A 23,038-nucleotide genomic window follows, 5' to 3' on the forward strand; every position below is an offset into this window, starting at 1 on the left:
TCTATCTATTTGTGTATTTATTAGGATTGTTTGTTACATAATACAGAAATAATTAGTGTAGAATATGTCCCATAAAGAAAAAACAAAATGTAAACACATTTTTAAGTAAAACTATTATAACAGGCGTCAATATTTAATATATATATTTATATATATATATTGTAGTGGATCACTACAATTTAGTGTTATACTCAACAAATATTATAACTATTTAAAAGATCAATAGCTGTCTTTTAGATTTCCATTAAAAATTTAAAAAGCTGCATACAAAATACAGGTTAACTTTCCATATTAAATTTTCTATCTGCATTTACAGTTTTTTTCTTGAATAATATCAAACGAAAATCACTCATTATTTATTTATTACCGTATACTAAGGTTGACTTATAGCTCTATCTCTAAATTCCTTTTCTTAAAATCTAAATATAAAAAAACCTTTAAATACTACTGTATCGTGTTTATTTTATTTTAATTATATTACATAACAATTACAGAGTTGAAAAAAATGTTTACGCAGGGGCAAGCGAAAATAATACGCTCGGAACACCCATCTCCCTTTGATAGTTTGATGAATATTTTTTTAATGATACTTTATGTATATTAGTACTTATTTCTCCAAATCAACGTGTACTGAGGCACTGAACAAGGAAAAATCGTGATTGTCAGAAACATACAAAATTACATAAAAATTTTGGCCTGGCCATCGGTAACGAAAACCGTCTATAATAAAATGGTTTATACGCGTCACGTGCAACAGTTATCCGAGAGTTTGAAAATTTCTATTCTATATTTTATATTATACAAACTAGCAAAATGGTTAAAAAAAAGATTCAATATATTATGTGTACTAGTAGAAACGAATCCAGAGCAAGGTGGGTTGGCATAAGAAACTTCGCATTTTATTCATTTTAAATATATAATTGAATTATAAATATATTCATATTTCTGTTTACTAAAAGAATATAAATACCTAATTACAAAAATAAAAATAACGTATTTGAAAATATTGAGCTACATGTAAGTGAAAATAAAAGAAAAAATATATGATTGGTCTAAGTTTTAATGTAATGTTTTATTCTGATGTATATTCATCCTAGATCCGTGTCTAACTAGGTGTCCCGTAAAATTAGCAAAAATAAAATAACGAAAAAAACTGCGAACTAAAAATAGCAAAAACTGTTTAGACGAATCTAGATAAAAGCGAATGACAATAAAATCGATAATGATTTCTTCAAACACAAGTAAATCAGTTTAATTCCACGATTAAAGATATCTTTATTCTTTAATCGTTATTTAGTAGTAATCGAATGAATAATATAAGGAAAAAAAAGAAGTACATACAAAGATTCGGCTGAACGGAATTCAAAAATTAGTAAATATGTACAGCGTAAATGATAATTTAAATTTTTTTAAAGAAATTTTCCATAATTTGACATATTAATTTTTAATATTTTATTATTTTTTCATTATTACCTATAAAATATTAATAAAATAAACAATAAATAATAATTTTTGTTATAATTTTAATTTTTTTTTACGTTTTCCATTATTTTTTATTCGTTATTTATTCTTTTAGTTAAATGATTTTCGATGTTTTGTATTCGATTTTTATTTTCGCTATTTTAGAGAAGAATCGTCTTACTATGATATCTGAACTATTACCACCTACTATATCGTCAATAATTATTATTAATCTATTCTTATACGTAAAGATATTTTTCCATATTCCTCGTAGTTATAATATAAATACACTATTTGCTTACTTATATAATATGTATTATGTAAATAATATCAAGTTATATTGAAGTCATAAAAAAGGTAGACGAGTGGGTACCACCCTGCTGTACATTAGTCAAAACACTGTCTGTTTTGGTAACCATGGTTACAAAAAATTTATTTTAATAACAATATTGGATTTACGTGATTTCCTCGATTTTTTTGCTTCTTTTTCTTGATTATAAAATAAAGAACTGACAATTTTTAATTTCGACCTTTCAAAAGTACAAACTCGATTCAATTTTCTATCCGAAACTAATCTCAAAATTAAAATTGAAGCATTTTATCGACTACTTATCATGTACACAAATACAAAAAAGCACAGATCTTGGTAAAATTAATACATCTATTGCTCCGCTCAAAATTTAAAAACAATTGCATATTTATTTATTTGTAATAACTTGTAATAATTTTATATATTTTATTTTATCATAGACGTGTGAATATAATATCATCAATATACGTGTCTAATTATTGTCATGCGTTGCATTGAATTTGTATGTTAACAATAATATTATAATTATATAATATGTAATATGTCTTTATAGTAGGTATAGTGTATACATTATATTTATTTCATAAAAATTATATAATATAGTATTATACATTGAACATGCATATTTATGTGGGTTGATTCTCCGTATTCACATGTTTTATTTTGCATTAAATTATATCAAGTAATTATTATAATGGACATTAATTTATATGTATATATTATAATAATCTATGATATGAGCGTCAGTCTTGATTTGTTCCAATTTTTATAGTAAGTGCACAAGGGACAGTTACGTAACAAAGTATTATTTAAATAAAAAACAATTAATCTGATCATTTTAAAAATTGTTTTTTAATATTATAATTTATGAGTAATATGATTGAAAGTGTTTATTTTTCATTTATAATATTTTGGATATAGGGCAGTCCTATTGCTCCAAAAATAAGTATTAAACAAGTTATATATACGTAAATAGTATTTGAAAATAATATGAGTAAACTTAATTTATAATTAATGCATAATAGAAAGTTATCTACATACTTAAATAATATGAAACTTGTCAACAATTGTTTTTTACAAAGTAAATTAGTTTAACATAATTAAACAAGTATAATACTTTGAATGTATTATTAAGTTTTAAAAATATATATTATAAGAATTATGTATAAAAAGTAACTTAGTAATGTTGCATGAGTTAATGTTGAGATTCTCAAAAGCAAAATTGATCCAATTATGTACAAAATATTATATGAGTTAATATTATTAATTAATTTTTATGGATGAATCAATATTGACTAACGTATTTTAATAAAATTATTTATTTTATTTATTCCATACTTCTAATTAGTAGGTATCTAAAAAAAAAGAATTACCTTCATCGTTATTAAGTTTGAAGTTATTAATATTATGCTAGTAACTAAAGTAATTCAATAATTTAATTTATATAGTGTTACTGAATGTTAATCAACAGTTAACGTTAAATCTAATTTTTTTCTCGATTTCTTTAAACAGCGTCCTACCTACGGATAAAATTAAAATATTGGCGTTGAAAATATTTTTTAATTACAAGAATAAATACATTTCAATATAAATATTTATTTTTTAAAACGAATGATTTTTTTGCTTATTCAAAACAAATGCAATGCATATTGCATATTTTTAACAATATCTCTTCATCGGTATTATCATTCTTTAATTCATGCCAAATGCATCCATTTCCTAGAAGCACTCACCATCCACCACACATCTTTGCCATTCCACCTTACCTTTTTCAACGCTTTCGAATGAAAATATGATCTTTTCCGCCTAACTCGACGTACCGTATTCACACGTTTATTCGATAACTGATTAATTACTTTGACAAAACTATGCCTGCGGAGCATCTGTAAAAACGTGTGTGTTGGGCGTTTATACATTTTTTCGTTTTTCATACAGAATCGAAATTCCAGTTTTACATGTTTACAGTTACAGTTACAGTTCTGCATCCGTTTGTTTCGTCTAAAAGAAGGAATACATAAATTGTTTCGGTGGAAAAAAATAAACTTACGGAATCGGGTTCACTAATGACTGTTAACGTAGAGTTATTGTTGTATATGTCTGGACACGAGGACGCTTTCATAGAATTTTTTTGTATGTTTAATATTGCTCCTTTGTACATCACAGAGCTCCTGAAATACAAAAAATAAAAAAATTGTTTTATTATTTTAATTTATAACACTGTACATATCATGACATTATTTTTAAATTACAAAATACATTATAAACGTACAGCAGTACAGTGAAAGTATAATATTTTACTAAAATTTTATTGTTAATCACGATTTATAATGATTATTATTATTATTATTATTATTATTATTATTATTATTATTATTATTATGATATATTTCTCATTAATTGGTGAACAAGTAGTAAAACTATAAGACTATATTATAATATGTATCTGAGAATAAACATTTTTTGAAAATAATTACATAAAAATACTCACGTTGTTATAAATCCAATCACCTAATAAAACAATTTTCTCTAAGAATCTAAAAATCTCTTTTTCATGAATGATCTCCCTATAACTATCCTTAAACTATTAACTTGGTTATGTAAACCTAATAATAATAAATTCTCATTATATTCAGACACATTAAATCATGAAAATAGTATCTAATCCGTTCGGAGTTTGGTGTGTTATAATATCAATAATTCGATTTATGTATAATGTATATAATCACATTTACGAGCATTCATAAATTATATAACGTGCATGGGATTTTGCCAAAATTTACGGTACATAATTTATGATTGATTCCTAATCTAAATTATTATTTTAACATGCTAAATGTTTAAATGGTTAAAAACTAATATATCACACATAAAATATAGCTACATAATAAATATTAAAAAGGTAAAGTATAGAACTATTCAACTATAAACTATCAAATATACCTACGTTGATGGTAAGCTACTTTAAAATCCACAGTCATTTTCTACTTATCGACATTAACAGGTAAATTATTTAACTCCTTCACAAAGGATAAATATTTTTTTAATACAAATAACATGACATATTGATAATGGCTAATGATGAAATATGCGGTTAAGCAGAAATAATAAAATAAATTAATATTTAAAACCTGTTATAATTATTAAAATAGATTTTAAATATTAATTTAATTTCATAATGAAATTCATAACATTTGTACTATTTTAAAACGGAAAGTAAAATATTAAGTAACTATTTTTTTTTTTAAACTAATGCATTCCAAAATGGTATTAAGTTACTTTAATATGTTATAACTAAAAACGCATGGATATATATTAAGTATTTTTAATATGTAACCGTTGTTGTTTAAAATATAGTAATTATATTTCGTGCCCACAAAATAATATAATTTGAAAATGTCTAGGACTTTTGTAGAAAAAAAAAATTGCAAGTTGAGAAGTTTTAATTCGATTATGGAAGACTATTTAAATATTATAATATTTATTGGTTATTGAAGTTAATAATCAAACCTATCGCGTGGGTACTGTATATTGCGTGTTATTATTTACTATCGAAAAATTTACAGATAATGCAATGAATTGTACGACTGACCTGTGATATGGTAAGCTCTTAAAATAGCTGTTTTGAGTAGTGCTAAATTGTCTCTTCAACATCGATTGATGTGCTTTAGGCTGTCGTTCGGGGCTATTGTCGGCGGTATAAGTCTGCGGCGGCGATACTACTTGCGATTCCAGTGGTGACATGGCACCTGAACCCATAGAGTTGAACTTCTTTGATTGTTTCAATTTCATTTTCATAACCAGCGGTGGTGAGTCACACCGAAGTCCACTTTTGTTGTTAACCGTCCGAGTATCCGACGAGTCTTTGCCCACCGAAGTATTATTCAACTGGCTCACACTGTTGCTCCGGCACAATAACAAGTTTGGATAGTTAACTAGGATCAAGTTGAACAGCGTCTTATTGGAACTTAACGATTCGAGTACCTCGAACGGAACCTGTAAGAAATCATATGTATTATTATTATTGTAACGATTTGTACAGAGTGCAGAACTGCAGACATTTCAAGATGATGGAATTGCCTAATAACTAAAATGGTAGAATGGTTCGATTAAATGTTAATTTACTAACTTATATGATTATATCTATTCTCTTTTTGTAAAACACAATACTTGTCTGTTAAAATATTATTTTTGATACTATTATTACACTCTATGCTTTTAATACAATGCTATTATCTATTATATTATTATAAACTGAATACTATACAGATTTCTTGATTTATTTATTTATTTATTTATTTTTATCCTAAATTATGTGTCTTTTCCTAAGAAAATTAATTTACTGAACCAAGTATGCAGTAATATGCAGGTTATCAGATTATGGAAAGTATCTTATATTATTTTAAGTGTGTAATCGTCGATCAGTATGCAAATGTTATGAATTATTGAAAGGAGAAAAAGGAAACAAATATGGGCAGTTTACTTAAGATAAAATATTCGTAAATTATAAAAATAATAACGCCGTGAAAAAAAAAATCATATAAATTTCATGTTAAAATTAAAAACGCATCATTACGAGAATAAAACTATAAACATTATAGCCTATAGGTATTGTCACAAAAGAAATTGAAATCGGATTATTATATTATGATATTATTTGTGCATTAGATATTAATATATAAAAATTTTATATATATATATCAAATCAATTTATGTTTTACAATCACTAATCACTAGTAGGAAACGATTAAATTGTGTATCACTATATTAATAAGTATTTGAAATGATTGTAAAACTACGGCTATAGATATTTTTATCTATAATCTTAATTAAAACTAGAAAACCTTGTGCAGCAACACCAACACATACAATATTATATTGTATGTATTATTTTTATAACTATAATAATATATTTCATAGGTATACAACGTATTATCACTATAGTATTATACATAGTTTTTTTAATTTTATACTATTATATTGAACTATTAAATAATATAATTTTAATTGTGTTCGGAAAATTAACAATAATTTAGTCTTCAAAAATTCATATGTATTTCCATAAATTCGCATAAATGATATTAAGCATTTATTTATTTATTTTATTTACAATATAATAATATTTATGTATCATTGGTAGTTTGTTTGCTTCCGACATTACAAAAATAAAAAACATACAATTTTTCTTTTGCACATTTATTGCAGTATTGGAAACCATTATTTTTATAGTTTATAAACCGTTGAATATAAATTAGATAAAATATTTATTATTATATTTACGACAGACTGTGGTGCCCATTAAAATATTTGAAAAATGTATATATTATGTATTAATAAGACACATAAATTCATGCATCAAGTATTTATTTTTATTTTTATGAATGATGTAGTTTTACTTATGTTACTTTTTTGAGATTATAAAATAGTATTCAACGAGAACGTAAATGGTTCAAAATTGTAGAGATGAATAACTATAGTGGTGGAGAGATACCGCTATTAAGTATAATGTAAACGGTGATTCATGAATTTTAACCGTAGCTTGTTTAAAAAATCTCATTTACCTGATTATCATAAAAGCCAGCATCGACTCTAAACGGTACAGATCGTGACTTTATACCCTCATGACTTTAAGACCATAAGCCCTATAAATTATCTTCTAAAAGATAAATTGTTAACCATAATATTTAAAACAAGGTAATATTTTTATCACTCATCCTCACTCCTCAGTATCCAGAAAATATTCGTCATTTTTTTTTCTATTAATACATTACATTCAAAGATATAAGTCAAGCAATAATGACATAATTTAGTGAATATAGTCTATGTGACTGTCTATTTTACAACACAATATTGTAAATTTTTACAAGCTTGTACAAATATCGCGGTTAATTTTAATAAATAAATATTTATGATTATAACTTATAGTATTTACATTCTAGATTAAAGAATAACATTAAAAACCACAATGAAACAATAATTTTATTTCAATTTGCTTTGTCTATTTTTATTTATTTTCCTAGATTACTATGAAATTTTGAATTAAATTATCAATTTGGCATTTCACAATTACACTAAGCTTTTAAAATTAATTTTTACTTTTCTAAAATAATATGTATATTTCACTTTTATATGTAGTTATCTCTGGCAACAGATTTTAAGAAGAATTTTGAAATCTTCCGTGTCGGATATGGTGGACTTACGATCATCCCTATAAAAGTATAAAATGAAAGTTTTGAAATTTTGCTCTTAGAATATTTCATTATTACTGTAGCTCACTTTACACTCCTCTTTCAACATACAATTTCATTATTACAAAGAACTGCGTTTTTCAAGTTTATGAGATTCACAGATAACCACATAAATTATGATAAATATATTCTTGAATTTTCTGCATGGCATTATACTGTGTTAATGTACTAGTATTTATCAAAAATATTTTATAAATGCTAGTGTTAATCAATACTGGTTGATGAATCTTGAAAATTAAATTATTGTCAAGGAAATATTGATTTATAGTGAACTATTGATTGAAAATCCTGCCCGTTATCGTTATTTTCTAGCTAATATTACATAACAATTAATTCTATCATATATTAATAATTTCGTTATCTTCATGTACGTCATTAACTGTAACATATTATAAATTTCGAAACAATACTGTTGGAAATACTCAAAGGGTAGGAAAATTTTGGACATTTATTGATTATTTACCAATAGTGTTTTTACTTATCCAAAATTAGGTTAATTATTTCTTTAAATTTCTTATACTATACAATTATACAAGAATATTGTTGTATTGTATTAAATATATTTTATTACTTGGATTGAAGAATAAAATTATATAGGTATTAATTACTTTTAAATTTTAATATATTAATTGATCTATAAAGTATACTGATTTTGAGCTAAATACCATTTTTTAAAACTTTGAAATCTCTGTTTTTAACATTTTTATCATACATTTACTATGCCTATAATTTATTTATCATATGTAATTTTTTGAATATCCAAGAAATTTTTCATCGAGCAATTTACAAAACAGTAGCATATTTTTATAGAAAGGTTATTATTCTGCCTATTCTAGGACGGTTAAATCTAAGGTCTACGCATGGTAGCACACGCAATTTTTTTTTTGAGTGATAATGTGGAGGGGGGTAATAAGTTATCCTTTTATTTTTAAAATGGTTTCATCTATTGAATTGTAACTATTATTTATTTTTATTTTTAAATTTTCAAACAAAATAGTATCAGAATTTTTTTGTGTTTAAAATAAATTTAATATCATCCAAATTGTTACTTATAATTATTTTAAGCTAAAATTAGTGAAGTATAAAAGAGTAATTTATCTACTTTAATATCATTTAACTCTATAATATTATCCAACCAAAATTTTAAATTAAAAATATATGTTTAAAAATCAAATAAAGTATAAGAATATGACATATTGCAATTATTACCAAATGTTTTAAAGAATGTTGTTAATAATAAATATTTTTTTAAGGGTAATGACTAATGATTTATTTGTAATAATTGCGCTGTATTTATTTAGACTAACATGATTATTATTAATACTTGTAAATTGTAATTAAATATTTATTTACTTGCACTCGTATATTTGAGCTTTGTATTTACATTTAGTGTAAGTATTATTATTTTGCCAATATAATTTAATTCAATTTAAAAACTTCTATTATAATATTTATCCATTAAAAAAAATTTCCTAGTATACGGTTCAACATAATTTAATTGAGAATCGTATAGGTTTATAAAAGTATATACATACATAAAGTACCCATTTATGTCAAGTAGCGGTTTTTTAAAATTCATTTTTTTCCACTTCATAACAGGTATTTATATATACGTGTATATAAAAACGATTTACAAAGGAATTATTATTTGGAGGACCCCTAACTTGGCATAATGATAACTCCTAAATGTTTATCATTATTCCTAACTCGTTGCTTCCGGTTATTAATATAGCTTTGATTCGTATAACATGTCTACAAGTATAATACTATAGACGTGTAACAAGAAAATCACAACAAATTGTTTGAAAACATCTGCAATTGCTTTATAAATATTGTATACAATAAAATTCATCACCCATCTAAAGATTTGAATATCTAATGATTTCAATTGTTTTTTTTCTAATGATTTTATTTTCAATTTTTTTGTTTATTGTATAATAATACAATATGTCAATAACTTCAGAAACAATTATTGTACGCATTAAATAATTCTGATATAAAATCACGTACGTTGTAGCTAAAAATGTACGACAGTATACGGTTTATAATACTAAGTTTATTTATCATTAAAAATATCGATCTACTGTTTTAATTGAAAATACTTTTTTCTCTTAAAACAAGAAGGGATTTATTCTTTAATGTAATTATACTTAAGAACTCGTTAATTCTAACGACAATAGGCTTATTGTCAAAATGATCTTATTTAACGGTTTACTATGTTCACATTGTGCGCCATTCGTATTATTTCCAAACGCATTATTATATCTATATATTATCGAATTATTTCTAATTATATTATGTGGTTTTTGAAAACATTTACAGGGAATATAGTTGATATGTCAGAAAATTAAATTTTCAAAATCTATGTTGAAACTAATGCGTTGATTAGATTAGATAAGTGAGGTAAAAGTGCGACAAGGTCATTAAAAAAACGGATGAACTTACTTTTTCATTGTGCTTGAGATATGTGGGTAAATTGATGACTGACCGGAAACCAGCGTTGTCGTCAGACATTCGTCGCGCACCGTTGGTCATTGGACTACGAACAGTGGTGGTGACACCAGTCAGCCTGTATTCAGCGCATTGAGCTTCTTTAACCATGCGTCTATATTGCTCAACTCCTGGATACTTCATGAGTACATCTACATCCGGTTCAGACGCGACAAGCTCAAATCCCGTAGTCTTTCCGGCGGGCGTAGCGGTTGTTTCATTCTCAACGGTCACCAGTGGACAGTGATCGACGATGGACTCCTCAGTATCAGTCCATGGTTTGGCGATGACAGCTGTTGAATGATCATTGGTGACCGCCGGCTTCTTCTGTTCAGCGATCAGCCAATCGGGGTCACGCATCAGAGCACCACACACGCAAAAGTTGAAAAACGTGCCTGCTAATAGGAGCACGGTGCCTCGCCAGCCGTACTCCTCGATCGAATACTGAGTCATCGGCGCATATAGAAACGTGCCGATCCCGGTTCCACACGCACCTAACCCGGTAGCTAAGGTGCGCTTCTTGTCAAACCAATATGCGATGCTGACGACGGCCGTCACGTAGCATAAGCACAGTCCAAGTCCGGATAGGAAACCAAAAGTGAAGAACACCATCTCGATCGAGTCAGCGAACGATGAGATAATGAACCCCAAGCCGGATATTATACCACCCAGGATGGTCATTTTCCGGCACCCAAACTTGTCAACTAAAGCGCTTCCCACCGGTCCCAGTATCAGCGGTACAGCCATAAACAGGCTACCAATCCACGCTGTTTTGGACTTGCTCTCTTGAAACTCCTTGAGGAACTCAATGTATAGTAACCCAAAAGAAAAGCTGATCCCATCTGAGATTAGGCAGATCATCAACGAAGCGAACACTACCATCCAGCCCCAGCCACCGTCTGGTATCTTAGGTTTGCGAGTCATCGTTGCTGAAGACGCGTCATCATCGTCGTTCGCATTCGCTTCGTTGTCATCAACCCCCCCGTACCGGACACCGCCATATGGTACACACTCTACCTGGGCCGATACTCGCTTTGCAGTGCATGGCAACAACTGATCATTAGCGGTTACCCGTTCCCGGCATAGTTTTTTGAGAAAGTCAGCTAGATATTCATCATACTCTTCATCACAGCCGGAAGTGCCACTGTCATCATCGTCATCGTCTTTTCCGGTCGCAGTCGCCGCCGCCGTCTTCGTCTCCGTCTCCGCCACCGCCGCCGGGTCGCGTCCATCATCGTCCGCTTCCATAAATCTATAAGAGACGATCGGATAACGATTCGACTAGTGCGAGTGATGGTCGTGGTCGTTGTCGTTGTAATACGAGTCCGGCTACAACCGTGGTACCAGAAACAATCTGTTGCGTTCCATCGTGGTAAAATACTAGAACGGTGTAATCCGATTACTTAGTGTAGGCAGTAATGGTAAACAGTAGCCGTGGTGGTGTCAGTTTGACGTCGATTACTCGTAGGCAGTTTCTATCCGTTAGCCAGTTGCATGTCGTCTGCAAAGTATAGGTCCGCTCAGCAGAAAATATTATGGTTGTCGTCTCAGCGTGGATCATCAATGACCGGCTTTTAACCAAAAATCAGACAAACTAGAAGTCTGTTTATTGTTAATTAACCAGTGATCTTGTTCCACGACACCGCTGACACGTTCTGGAAAACAAAAACAAAAGCGTATCTGTTATTTTGATGCGTTCAAGCATTCAATGTATAGTTATGAGTTGATGTATAAAAATTTAAAAAATATATTAAATATTAGTACGGTCACATATAACACTTTAGAGTTTAATAAACGGAGAAATTTTAATTGCATAAATATATGTTTAATATTATTACACTAATCCATGGGGGGTAGAGGGAGGAGTTTAATAATAACTTAATAATTTGCAAATTTTTGTAGTATTAATAGCTAAAAATGTATCTAAAATGTAGATTCTATATATTTTGAATTTTAAATATGTATAAAAATTAATAAAAATATACGTGAGATAAGGAGAAATTCTAATGATATAATTAAAATAATATAATAATAAAAGAATATTAATGTTTTAATTTGATACAAAGAATAACTAAAATCAATGAAATAAAGAAATGTAATATTTCGTCTAAATATCTAATTTTGTAAAAATATAAATAAATTTCTATAAAAAAACCACGTGTATGTTATTTTGATATTTTTAGGTTACTATACTATAACAACTAATAGAGAATTTATATTAAAAGTTCAAGCCTTAACTTTTAAATTACTAAATAATACTTGTATAAATTAACTATATTAACAAACGCTTAAAATATTAGCCTATAAAATACTTTTCATATTTTAAAATCATTAAACAACTTGTGAGAAATTTTGAAATAAACTTTGAAGCTTTTTCTACTTAAATTAAATTATTTAATATATTAATTCAATTTAAGATATATATTATTTAAAATCTAAATACTTTAAATTCTTGTAAGTAATACCAAAAATAAACAAAATATTTTAAATTGTATATGGTATTTATTTTTAATCTTTTAAATTACAGTAGAAAAATAAAAAATGGTTTTATCTTAAAATTCATATTTATTTTTATTTTTTTGGCAATTATTTTGAACTCACGTCTATTGTAGAAAGGTAATATACTATTATTTATTTTCACGCTTTAATTTTAAATCCATAATTTTTGGTATTAATATCAAATAAAATGTTATGTAAATAAAGTTTTTATTTTCATTTATTCAATAAATTTAATATAACTTTGTTGTTTACTCGTATTATTATGTTATTTATTTATTTTTTTTTTTTTTAAGAAACTATGATAAATAATTAATTATTGATAACATAAAATATTACTATGCTTGTTTATGAATTTATTTATTTGCATCTATTTACTTCAACTAATTTTACGAAACACTACCTAATTAATTACTTAAACGAGGTGAACTACTATATTATTCTCCGATTTCCTGGTACACAGAAATCAAAACATATTATTTTTTTGTACAATATAATTTATAAATTCCAAGTCATCGAATAGATAACATTATAATATTTAATAATTACGAGTATTATATAATAGCATTCACAGTGAATATATCACGAACGTTTTAGCTTGTACAACGCATGTCTTCTGCTGCAGTCAAGCGATAATTTTTGACTACGTAAATATGGATAATACAAATTTATAGGTTAGGTTAACTGGTTAACCTTACTAGTAGTTTTTAATGAGTACACTAAAAGTATGAACGAAAATAGGAATAATAATTTTTAATTTTATCGTAAAATTTATAAATATTGAATTGTGTAAGATCAAATAAATATAAATAACAAATTCACGTGTTTTTTTCAAAAAACATGTGCCGAAGGTCACTTATGTTATTCATTTATAAAAAAAAAATGCATACTGCAGGTTTATTTATATTTTTATAAATATGTAAATTTATTATTATATCATAATATTATTGTACGTGTATTATTTGTAGTAATCGTTACCCAACAACAAAACAGTATATTTATTTGTAATTTTCACTACTTATTTAGTATTTAATCTTAAATCTTAGTAATTTTAATGGACATATTATGTATAACTGATGATGTAATGAATAAGTGGCGTTTAAAGAACAAAAAATATTGATGAATTTCCGACTAGATAAAAATAATTTAGTATACTAGGTTACTCGCAGTACGTATTTACATTATAATAATATATTATGTAATTAAATTATACAGGTAATATTATTAAAATAATTTAATTGTAGGTACCAGATACACTTAAATAAATAACTATGTTTACTTGTTATTTATTTAATTAATATTTAATTATATTAATCGAAAGAGTACATTAAAACGGATTATAGTAGTTAATAAACAATTTGTTTCGATATGAAATAATAAGAACAATTTTAACGAGCAATAACAAGTACAGTACTTATAGGCTTAGATGATATCAATAAGTAATACATATGGCCAATTCATAACCTTAAATAATGAATAGATATATGTTATCAGTTATTGATATTATATATAATAAATAACATTAAAAATTATTAATGTTCGATGCTCAATAATAACTACAATTATTGTTGACCCTTGTATAGATTTTAATAATGTATTAAAAAAAATAAAAAAATAGTGTAGGTAAAAGGTGCAATAATTTTTCCAGAAATGTAATTATGTAAACATTTTTTAAATATTCATACAATACATGGAGAGATTAAGTAGCTATTACCAAAAATGTTTATAATAATACTTAATATAATACTTAAACAAAAGAAATAAAAAAACTTGTTAATCTTATTAATAAATGATAATAATTCTATATAACACAGAAAAATAGGATAAGATATTATGTTAAAGTCCTCCCTAACTTGTATACACGTAATATCCAATTCTATATATGTGAAAATAATTTTAGAACCATTATAATGATGTTTACCAAAACATTTTAGACTCATACCCTTAAAATACTGCTATATTCAATCAATTTTCACTTGATTTCATAATCCCCGCTCAACTACATAACTAAATTTAAAATAATATATAATATTACTTTTAATTTGTTTAAACCTGTAAAACATTGTCATTGATAGCTTGTAATTGCACTCAAATTATAATACACTTTTGTTGGCCTAATGGTCCATGTCACTGAGAGTTTAATAATAATATTTATAATATAATATAATTCTGCCTATAAGTTTCCTTTCTTAATAAAATTATAAGGTAAGGTATAACTTTTGTTAGACAACATACGTACACTGACATAATATGATTATAACAATTTCAATAAAACAGTGATGTTTTTAAATACCTAATTATTTTTTAATGAAATTCATATTTTGTCTATGATTAACTAGAATAAAAATATGTTGTTATTTATTATTTGATTAACATGAGTAGCAAATTTTAGCTAATATTTTTTCGTTTAGTAATAACAAATAAATATGTATTTTATATAGTATAAAGTTACTCTCCAATTATAATTATTTAATTTTAAGCACGAAATTGTAATAAAATTAAGGATAATAAAAATAATTTGAATTTGATTAACATTAACCGTTTCATATTATTTGTTTTCATATAATACACATTCGTTATAAATTATGGTTTCTATAATCAATATATTTAAGTTCTATGTATTTATATACGAAAAATATAAAGAATGCATATATTTATATCAAAGTGGCGTTAACTTATTATAATTATTTAAATTTAAATGCCATAAATTATTATTATTATTATCGTTATTATTTTTATTTATCTATAAATTAATCAATTAAAAAATAAAACTAGTATTATTAAATCTAAGTGATTAAATTGATAGACCAAGGACCTTAACCATTCGCAATATTAATGATAATTTTATGATAGACATATTATTTATACGAAACTATTTCATGTTGTATAATATAATGTAACAACTACAAGTTCAAAGTTTATCATATGTTTATAACTAACGTAGAAACGTGATATTTATGACTACATATATTATATACAGGTGATTTTAAAGATAATATATTAAATTATAAACTAACGATAAAAAAAATTTCACTGAACACTGTAGTAATATCGGCTTCAATGTGGTAAATTTTCCTGTGATTTATCTAAGCAATAAGATAGGCTACCTCAAGTCTCAGATTATGTTCTAATAAATTAGATAGGTAGATACCTACATAAACATAGATATTATCTAACCTTTGGAGCTGGGATAATGTATTATTCATAAATGTTCTCAGTCCCAAATTACCAAAAGAAACTGCAGTAATGATTCAAGTCAGAATACAATAGAAATAATATAGCTTACACTCGATGTAAGCCATTGTGATTTGTGGATTGCGAGATGAACACAAAAATTTAACGAGTTATAGATTATAAATAGTAAAATTTTACTTTTAACTCCAAATCGTGTTGTTTCTCTAGTATCTAAGAGGTATATTTGAATATATGGCAGTCTAGTTGTTGCAAATTACAATAATGTATTGTAATTATATAATCAATTATCCTTAAGAAATAACACATAGTTTTGATCCATCGTCTATAATCAATAATCCGCTATCTATCCATTTTCGTTAGAAACATTGCATTATACACAGAAACCCGATTATGATAATAATATTGTATCAACTTTAATGTTTGTTGTGATTTGTGTTGATACGAATTTATTTAAAAGATTATTTCGCAAACCTTTGAGAAATGTCAAAACATACATTTTTATCAGTTACCGTAATATTATATATAATGGATTTCCATATTCTCGACGTATTTTACACAGCCATTTTCCTCGTTTAAATAATATGACAAATTGTTTTGCATTAGTTATATGACCCCGGAATATCACGCATTGCAACCGTTCAACAATTTGCATCGCCCAATTGGCAGCGTTAAAATAACAAAATCAACATCGACATAAATGTCCATTTCCCCTGCACAAGTATAAATCAATACGCTATCCTCATGTTATTTATTCCAGTACGATATACCGTATGCATAGACGTTAAGTCGATAATATATGCTATACTACGAATATTATAATATTTCTTTTTTCAATTCTTTCGTCCATGGATGATATATTTGTTTGATATTCTTTACAATAATATTGTAATCCGTTTAATATAATATTATTATATACTAATAAAAAAAAAAATAGTAAATATTCAATACTAACTACGGTTAAACGATTTCATGTTTTCGTATTGAGCAATTTGAATATTAAGAATACAGTGAACAATTTATAATAAACATATTATGTCCGTCGACCATCGACAGAAAAGAGTACAGCCACAGAAAGAAGAACAAAAATTAAAAGTCAAATCTCATAACAGTAATAAAAAACATATATTTGTTTTATCGTGAGAAAAGCGATTAGGCATGAACTCGTTTCAAAATTAAAATAGAAAATAAACTATTGTATTACATACGTGCATAGTTTATTTAAAATAATATATAATAAAGGTGCGTATCAGCTATATTATGTACTCAGTATACGAATACAATGTATAATATAAACATTATTTTCCTGTGCAACGTTCAGTTGTTGACAAAATCATTTGTATTCATAACGTTTGGATTATCTTTATCACGAAAAGTTAACAGATATAATCCTTTGAAAAACTTTTTCGCTTAACACATAATACCTATAATAATTTATGCACACAGATTTTGGATGTGAGTTATTACGGTTTTTTTTTTTTTTTTTGTTATTTTATGTTACGAAATTCGAGTGTTTTCTACGTGAAGTTTTACTCTAAATCACGTAAATATTTTAGGCTTGAAAATATTAGGAATAATTTTTTTTGGATACAAAGATGCTATATTAATAAAAAGTTTTTAAATAATCCCTCCCTTTCAACTGTAAAAAACTACACAACATCACACGTTGTATGTGTTTTTCATTTTCAGAACGACAGAAGCAATCCGTTTACTTACATCCGTCTCGATTCCGACCGGTGTACTTTAAAAAATATAATCATACTTAGTAGAAGTATATGTTATGCGTTATACACGTATCGCCACGGCAGACTTTGAGCAATCACTATTGTTACTGTTTCTGTTTCAACTGACTTCGTCGGTCGTCCGGTCGGTCAGCGCAGACAGACGTTACGACCATCACTTGCTAGGTACAAGCCCGGCGTGGAACAATTCTTACATTCCACGAGCTGTCATCCACAGTCGGTTTCAGATGACTCGAGCCGGGCGCGTGATAGTCGTGTCCCCGCGTTTCCGGCCCGGCGTCCCGTTTACGTTGGGTTCGTTTCGGACCGCCGGGACCGACGACAGGGCAGTCGTCGAACCGGACGTGCAGCCGCTGCCTTCCGAGCCCGACACGCACCTAGCCGAGACGTCGGTACCGTCGGCCAGCGCTGACTCGGCTCTGACCCCGGCTCCGCTTGTCAACGTCGTCGACCTTTGTATCGACGACATCAATGACGTTGTGTGGCTGTTGGACGTGGGTGTGGTGGACACGATGACCGACAGTCCGAGACGCGTCGCCCCGGCAAAGGTCGTCAAATTGGAAATCGATGACGATCAGGACCACCGAAGACCGCCAAAGGTGCGTTGCCACGATACCGCATTACGCGCCATACTCGCGCTGTATTGCACCGTAGAGTATTTGTTCGAGTAGTTACCCTTTGTCGATCTCTCTTTTGCAGTCGTCGTACGAGACGTTCGAAATCAAGACTGTAGTGATTGATACCATAGACAACGGTGCCGAGACCCCGTCTTGTCTACAATACATTACCACGTTTCGTTCGCGAACCGGAGATTGCAACCATTACGCTTTCGTGTCGGACGCGGCTCGAAGCACAGTACTGGTGTTAAACACGGACACGGGAGCTCAGTGGGCCATGGACTTCCCGCAAAAGTCGACAGGGCTCGAAGGGACGCCGAGAGATATACTGTTCATGGTGCAACTACAAATCGCGAACGGCCAGACATGGATGTACACCACGTTCATGTCCGGTTGCAAGGTGTTCGCCGTCAACCTCGAGTACATCGACCGATGCACTTTGGACTCAGCTCAGCCGGCCATCGTCGAGGTGGGACATAAACCGTACCAGATCACCGTGCTCGGTACGGATACAGGAAGTCGCATGTATTTCCGGCGGCCAACTGAGAACGAGATATGGTCGTGGGACGCTAACTACGGTCCATTTCACCCGATTGGCTTTCAGTTAGTTTCCAAAGGCCAGGATTGCCGGGCTCCGGTGCACGTGGCCCCCGGTTATGGTGGATTCGTTTATGTGCTCAGGAACAACTTTGCCGACTACATACGCAATACCACCGGGTCGATGGGCGCTTACAGCCTCATACAGCCCGTGCTCACGCTGTCTTCATCCTATTCGATATCTACGACTACTTGCGCGGTGCCATCCAAAAAAGCCAATCATTATGCATCATCTGATCTGAACTGATTTTGTATTTATAATATTTTGTATTTTCATCGTTTGTTTTCTCGCAATATTTTTTTTCTGTTTCCAATATTATTTTTTAATAATAATATTGTCATCGCTTTCGTCGCGTTTATTAATCGAAAATAAGACTGGTTTATTATTTTTTCTTGTTTTTTGTTCTTATATACTTTTAATACTACACTTCAATTCGATCTCCGGTACATGGAGTAGGATATCCACAAACACTAACCATGATAGAAAAATATAAGTATTATATTATACACATCTCTATGCATAGTTGCGATCTGGAAAAAAGTGTGTATGCATAATATGAATATATGTGTATAATTATTTTGGAACCATACTTCATAACATTAATTTTTATATAAATAAATTATATCATTAATTATGACTTATAGTTTTTATCATTATGTATATATCACACTGTATAAAATAACATGATAAATATAATTTCAACATTTTAGGAATTCTTTTTTGAATAACACAATATTGTTTAATTATTTTTCTACCTCATTTTATTTATAATATATTGTTTATAATATAGCAAACTGATAAATTCGCAGCTTTTCAAATAATACCATTTCTATTGACTTAATTACCTATGTTTCGTCTTATATATATTCCATATAATATAATTTTGAAATTCAAAAACTACACATACTCAATAGACTAATTCTATGAAGTCACATTTTGAACAACACTTCAACTGTGTTTAAAAAATCATTAGAAAAATGCATTTTTATGGATATTAATGATATTTTATACCATTATAATTATATGGAATATAAACCATTTTATATAAAATGAGAAATTCTGGTTTAATCCTCGGTTAATTTTGGTAATAGTCATTGAAAAAAAGATCTTGTATTGGACGTAGTATCTAGTGGGTCAAATAATTGGCAATCGAACAATTCGGTCACGAGCAGGCGCCCGATATTGAATTGTTGATCATCAATTAGATACCTATATATTAAATATGTTAGAAATTTAGAATACGCCGTAATTTGTATTTCTACTCGTATAATATGTATGTGAATAAGTACTCATTGAACATTTGCGACCGGCTGAAAAATGTTATTTACAGTCACGTGTGAATTATGTTAAATTGAATTGACTTTTGCTATCATGGATGGCATAAGATTTTCTTTCACATAAAATTACTATATAGGTATATTATACATTAATATAAAAAAATGAATTTCGCAATAAAACCTTATTGCAATTTGTAGTGCAGATGAACCGTTAGATATATGCCGGGAATGTTTTTCACAATTAAAAAGTAAACGAAAAACTGCCTTATCGAAATATTCTACGTTTATTGCGGACTAAAATATTTTTAATATCAGAATAATAAATACCGTCGCATGAAATAGGTCAATCGTTTTAATTATTTTTCCCAAGAAAACCTATACCCTATACATACGTATAGCGTTTATGTGTACAACAGTGATAATATTAATTTATTAAATAACTATTACATTTATCATGTAGATTTTATATCATATTTCTGCAGACGATGATAAATTTATATTATATTATTTGTTTTCAGAATATTAAGCGCATTTAAAGACGCAAATGGTTTTGATCTTATCTAATATTACATACTACTTTCGCTGCTTTAGGCACTTTTATCAGTTATAATAAATATTCTATTCTTTATAGTACCTATATACCGATTTACTTATTTTCTAACAAAAGTAGGAGTACACGCTAAGTCCACATTCAAAAATGCTGATACTGTGTCGGGTGATTTGATATTTGAAGTAATGATAAATCTTTGTACTGGAAAACGATTTTAAATGAATTTCGACTCATCCAAAAATAGTTGTTACTGTAATCATATACTTGCTTATTAAGATTTATTTAAGCTCTAACGATATACTCTGATATTTTGTACACTGTTTTTTTGCATGATTTCAAAACATATTATTTATAAAGCATAAATTTATCGATCCAAAATAACAGTAAAATAAAATAGGTACAATTCACCACAATAAATATCATACTAAAATCATTGTCTTTATTTGCTCCGAGTCTAAATCGATGAAATAAGTAAAATATTTTTGTATTTCTACAATTTTCATAATTAAATAAAGTAGGTATGAATAATATATTTAAATAATACACACACATACGTTTTATTTTAATATCTCGCAAAAACGAGTTGTTTCCACTGTATTTTGACGTTTGCTCAAATCATATTAAACAACTGACATCAAATTGACATGGACGTTAAATGGTTAAATTTAATTAATCCATATTTTGCCTCACTGGACACTGATCCAAGTAAACTTGTAACGGTTATTTAAAAATAATAATAATAATAAATATAAAGCAAGTTATTACATCCCTTGTAATATCATAATATTTTTAAAATAATTAAATAAAACTTTTTATTATAAATGATGTAGCTATTTTCTGCTTATTTTAAATGTATTTTCAAGTATTAAAAAAAAATAAAGGGTACGTTTACAAAAAATTACTTATCATTTAAAAGGTGCATTAAATTGTATAAATCCTATTTTTATTAAATTAATTAAAAAATCATTAATCCTATGAAAATCTCATTATTTAAAGTGAAGTTAAGCATAAATAATTTATATTACACCTATAGTTTTTATTATGATCAGTTGATAATTTCAAGAGATTAAAAATTAAAGTTTCAACCAAATATATAAATAATTTATAATTATCTAATTATTAATTGTATTTTTAATTTTAATATATAAAAACGAATAGTACATTTTGGAAAATAGTTAGTGTATATTTAATGTTTCCTTTATTATTTGATTATTATTCTTTAAGGATATCTTGTCGTATTAAATAGGTTACAATAAATTTAATATACTATATTATTATATATACAACAATAATTCAACAATAACCATGACTTTTAAATCAATACGTATAAATAAAACTATATTATATGGCATCTGCTGTGTATTATATAATCCATATTTTTATTATAAATTTTATTTTAAATAAAAATCTATAACCTAACCTAACATGTTTCAAGTAACTACTTACTACTTTTAATAATACATCATTAATAAAAATAAACATGTATTCTACAATATGTAGGTTTATAATATATACTAGCTATATATGCATGGATGCCATTCATATTTACCTGTAGAAATAGTCTTAAATCACACGTAGCTTAAACTAATTGACTGTTAGGGACGTTTAATTGAACGATTTCAATTGTTTAATATCACTCTAGGAAGAGGCGACCTTCGAATAATTCAACAATAATTATTTTCACATTCAATTAGATTATTTTTTTTCGTCATAGAATGATTTAATGTGAATTATTTATACATGTAATATTTTTCTGATTCATCACTTCTAGAGCGTCATCCAACAATGCAACTAATAAAATGTTCATATTAAATACATAATAGTAGGTATGTAAACTTTATTATATTTGCCTAAAGTAAATTATGTATAGGTACTTATAATTATTGTTTAAAATTACTAATTGTTCCATTTTTATTGTTAATTTTCAATATATTCCTGATTTGTTTAATCTGCTTAAATTATTGTTTTTATTTTGTGATTATTTTTAATAAAAAAAATGTAAACGTTTATATGTCAAATTTATAGTATTCAGCTGTGACTGTAATGTGAAGAAACTACAT

General features: G+C 27.5%; 2 protein-coding genes across 4 annotated transcripts in view; one reads left to right on the forward strand and one right to left on the reverse strand.

The window, feature by feature from the left end:
* The window catches only part of LOC112599282 (monocarboxylate transporter 14-like), a 37,392-nt gene that overhangs the window by 11,372 nt on the left and 2,982 nt on the right, over nt 1-23,038 (reverse strand). For 2 of the 3 annotated variants that reach the window (XM_025346097.1, XM_025346098.1), the window contains exons 2-5: nt 10,462-12,161; nt 5,361-5,764; nt 3,819-3,939; nt 3,538-3,654 (exon numbers count right to left, since the gene is read on the reverse strand). In XM_025346097.1, the coding sequence (XP_025201882.1) occupies nt 3,538-3,654; nt 3,819-3,939; nt 5,361-5,764; nt 10,462-11,754 (1,935 nt within the window). In that variant the 5' untranslated portion in view covers nt 11,755-12,161. The remainder of the gene's footprint in view (nt 1-3,537; nt 3,655-3,818; nt 3,940-5,360; nt 5,765-10,461; nt 12,162-23,038) is intronic. The other variant, XM_025346099.1, reaches the window with a different exon arrangement.
* On the forward strand, nt 17,975-19,397 carry LOC112599397. Its single transcript, XM_025346302.1, has 2 exons — nt 17,975-18,535; nt 18,636-19,397. Exons 1-2 carry the CDS (start codon nt 17,975-17,977, stop codon nt 19,395-19,397), a joined length of 1,323 nt encoding a protein of 440 aa, XP_025202087.1.

Source organism: Melanaphis sacchari, unplaced genomic scaffold (assembly GCF_002803265.2).
Source record: "Melanaphis sacchari strain LSU unplaced genomic scaffold, SCAv2.0 Contig50_pilon_pilon, whole genome shotgun sequence".
NCBI classification, from domain to species: domain Eukaryota; kingdom Metazoa; phylum Arthropoda; class Insecta; order Hemiptera; family Aphididae; genus Melanaphis; species Melanaphis sacchari.